Source organism: Vavraia culicis (assembly GCF_000192795.1).
Source record: "Vavraia culicis subsp. floridensis unplaced genomic scaffold supercont1.223, whole genome shotgun sequence".
Classification (NCBI taxonomy): Eukaryota; Fungi; Microsporidia; family Pleistophoridae; genus Vavraia; species Vavraia culicis.
Genome location: NW_007360826.1, coordinates 1 through 796, shown reverse-complemented (window position 1 = coordinate 796; position 796 = coordinate 1). Strand labels below are relative to the sequence as shown.

General features: G+C 34.9%; 1 protein-coding gene across 1 annotated transcript; it reads right to left on the bottom strand.

Annotated features, from left to right (window-relative positions):
• VCUG_02730 (uncharacterized protein) lies at positions 1 to 708 on the bottom strand (the record flags this gene model as incomplete). Its single annotated transcript, XM_008077547.1, has 1 exon — positions 1 to 708. A coding segment is annotated over one exon (708 nt), but the record flags the coding sequence as incomplete, so codon positions are not given.
• Between the last annotated feature and the right edge of the window lie 88 nt (positions 709 to 796).

The window sequence follows — 796 nt, the reverse complement described above, 5'->3', positions numbered from 1 at the left end:
TGCTTGTACGTTTTGTGTCATAATAGAAAGTGTTTTTAGCGATATAAACTTTCTTAGCTGTTCTAAACATTCGTCACTAATCTGAAAGGCTATTATGCTTAGATTCTGTATGTTTTTACGCTTCTCCCAACAGAAAATTGGATTACATCTGGCGTTAAAGTCTTTAAAACATACATACGGAGATCGACACCATGAATTACAACTTTCTTGGTTGATCATTGCCCTCAACTCATTCAGTTCCCATGGTGCCATTTCTTTTTCAGGAATGGTTGATGTATCTCTTCCTATCCAATCATGCAGCTCGCACACAGTGTTATACAAAATTACTTCTCTAACATTGACACAATTCAATAGCAAAAACATAAAATACCTTTCGTTTCCATCGTATGATATTTCAAGACTTGCAACATTTGTTAAGTCTGGAAATTCGATATTTATTGGACTTTGCTTAGTGATGAGCAATTTAAACTTCCTTAACTGCTTTACCTTGGATAAATCAGAAGATCCATTGGAAAAAATTATAGCAACATTTCGATAACCCTCATTGACTACCAGTAAAGTGTCTTTAGGGACACTGACATGTTCAAGTACGATATCTTCGATGCAATTAGGAAGCTCCAGTCTCTTTTTTTTGCGATGTATCTGTACAGTCCTTATGTTTAGCAGAAAATATCCACAAGTTACCTTCGCAAACAGACAAGCAATCAAAAAAGACGACTTTTGCTAATTTTTCTACCTTAGATACGTCAATACAACCTTGTTGTACTTCAATATTTAGATACTTGCACGCACTTTT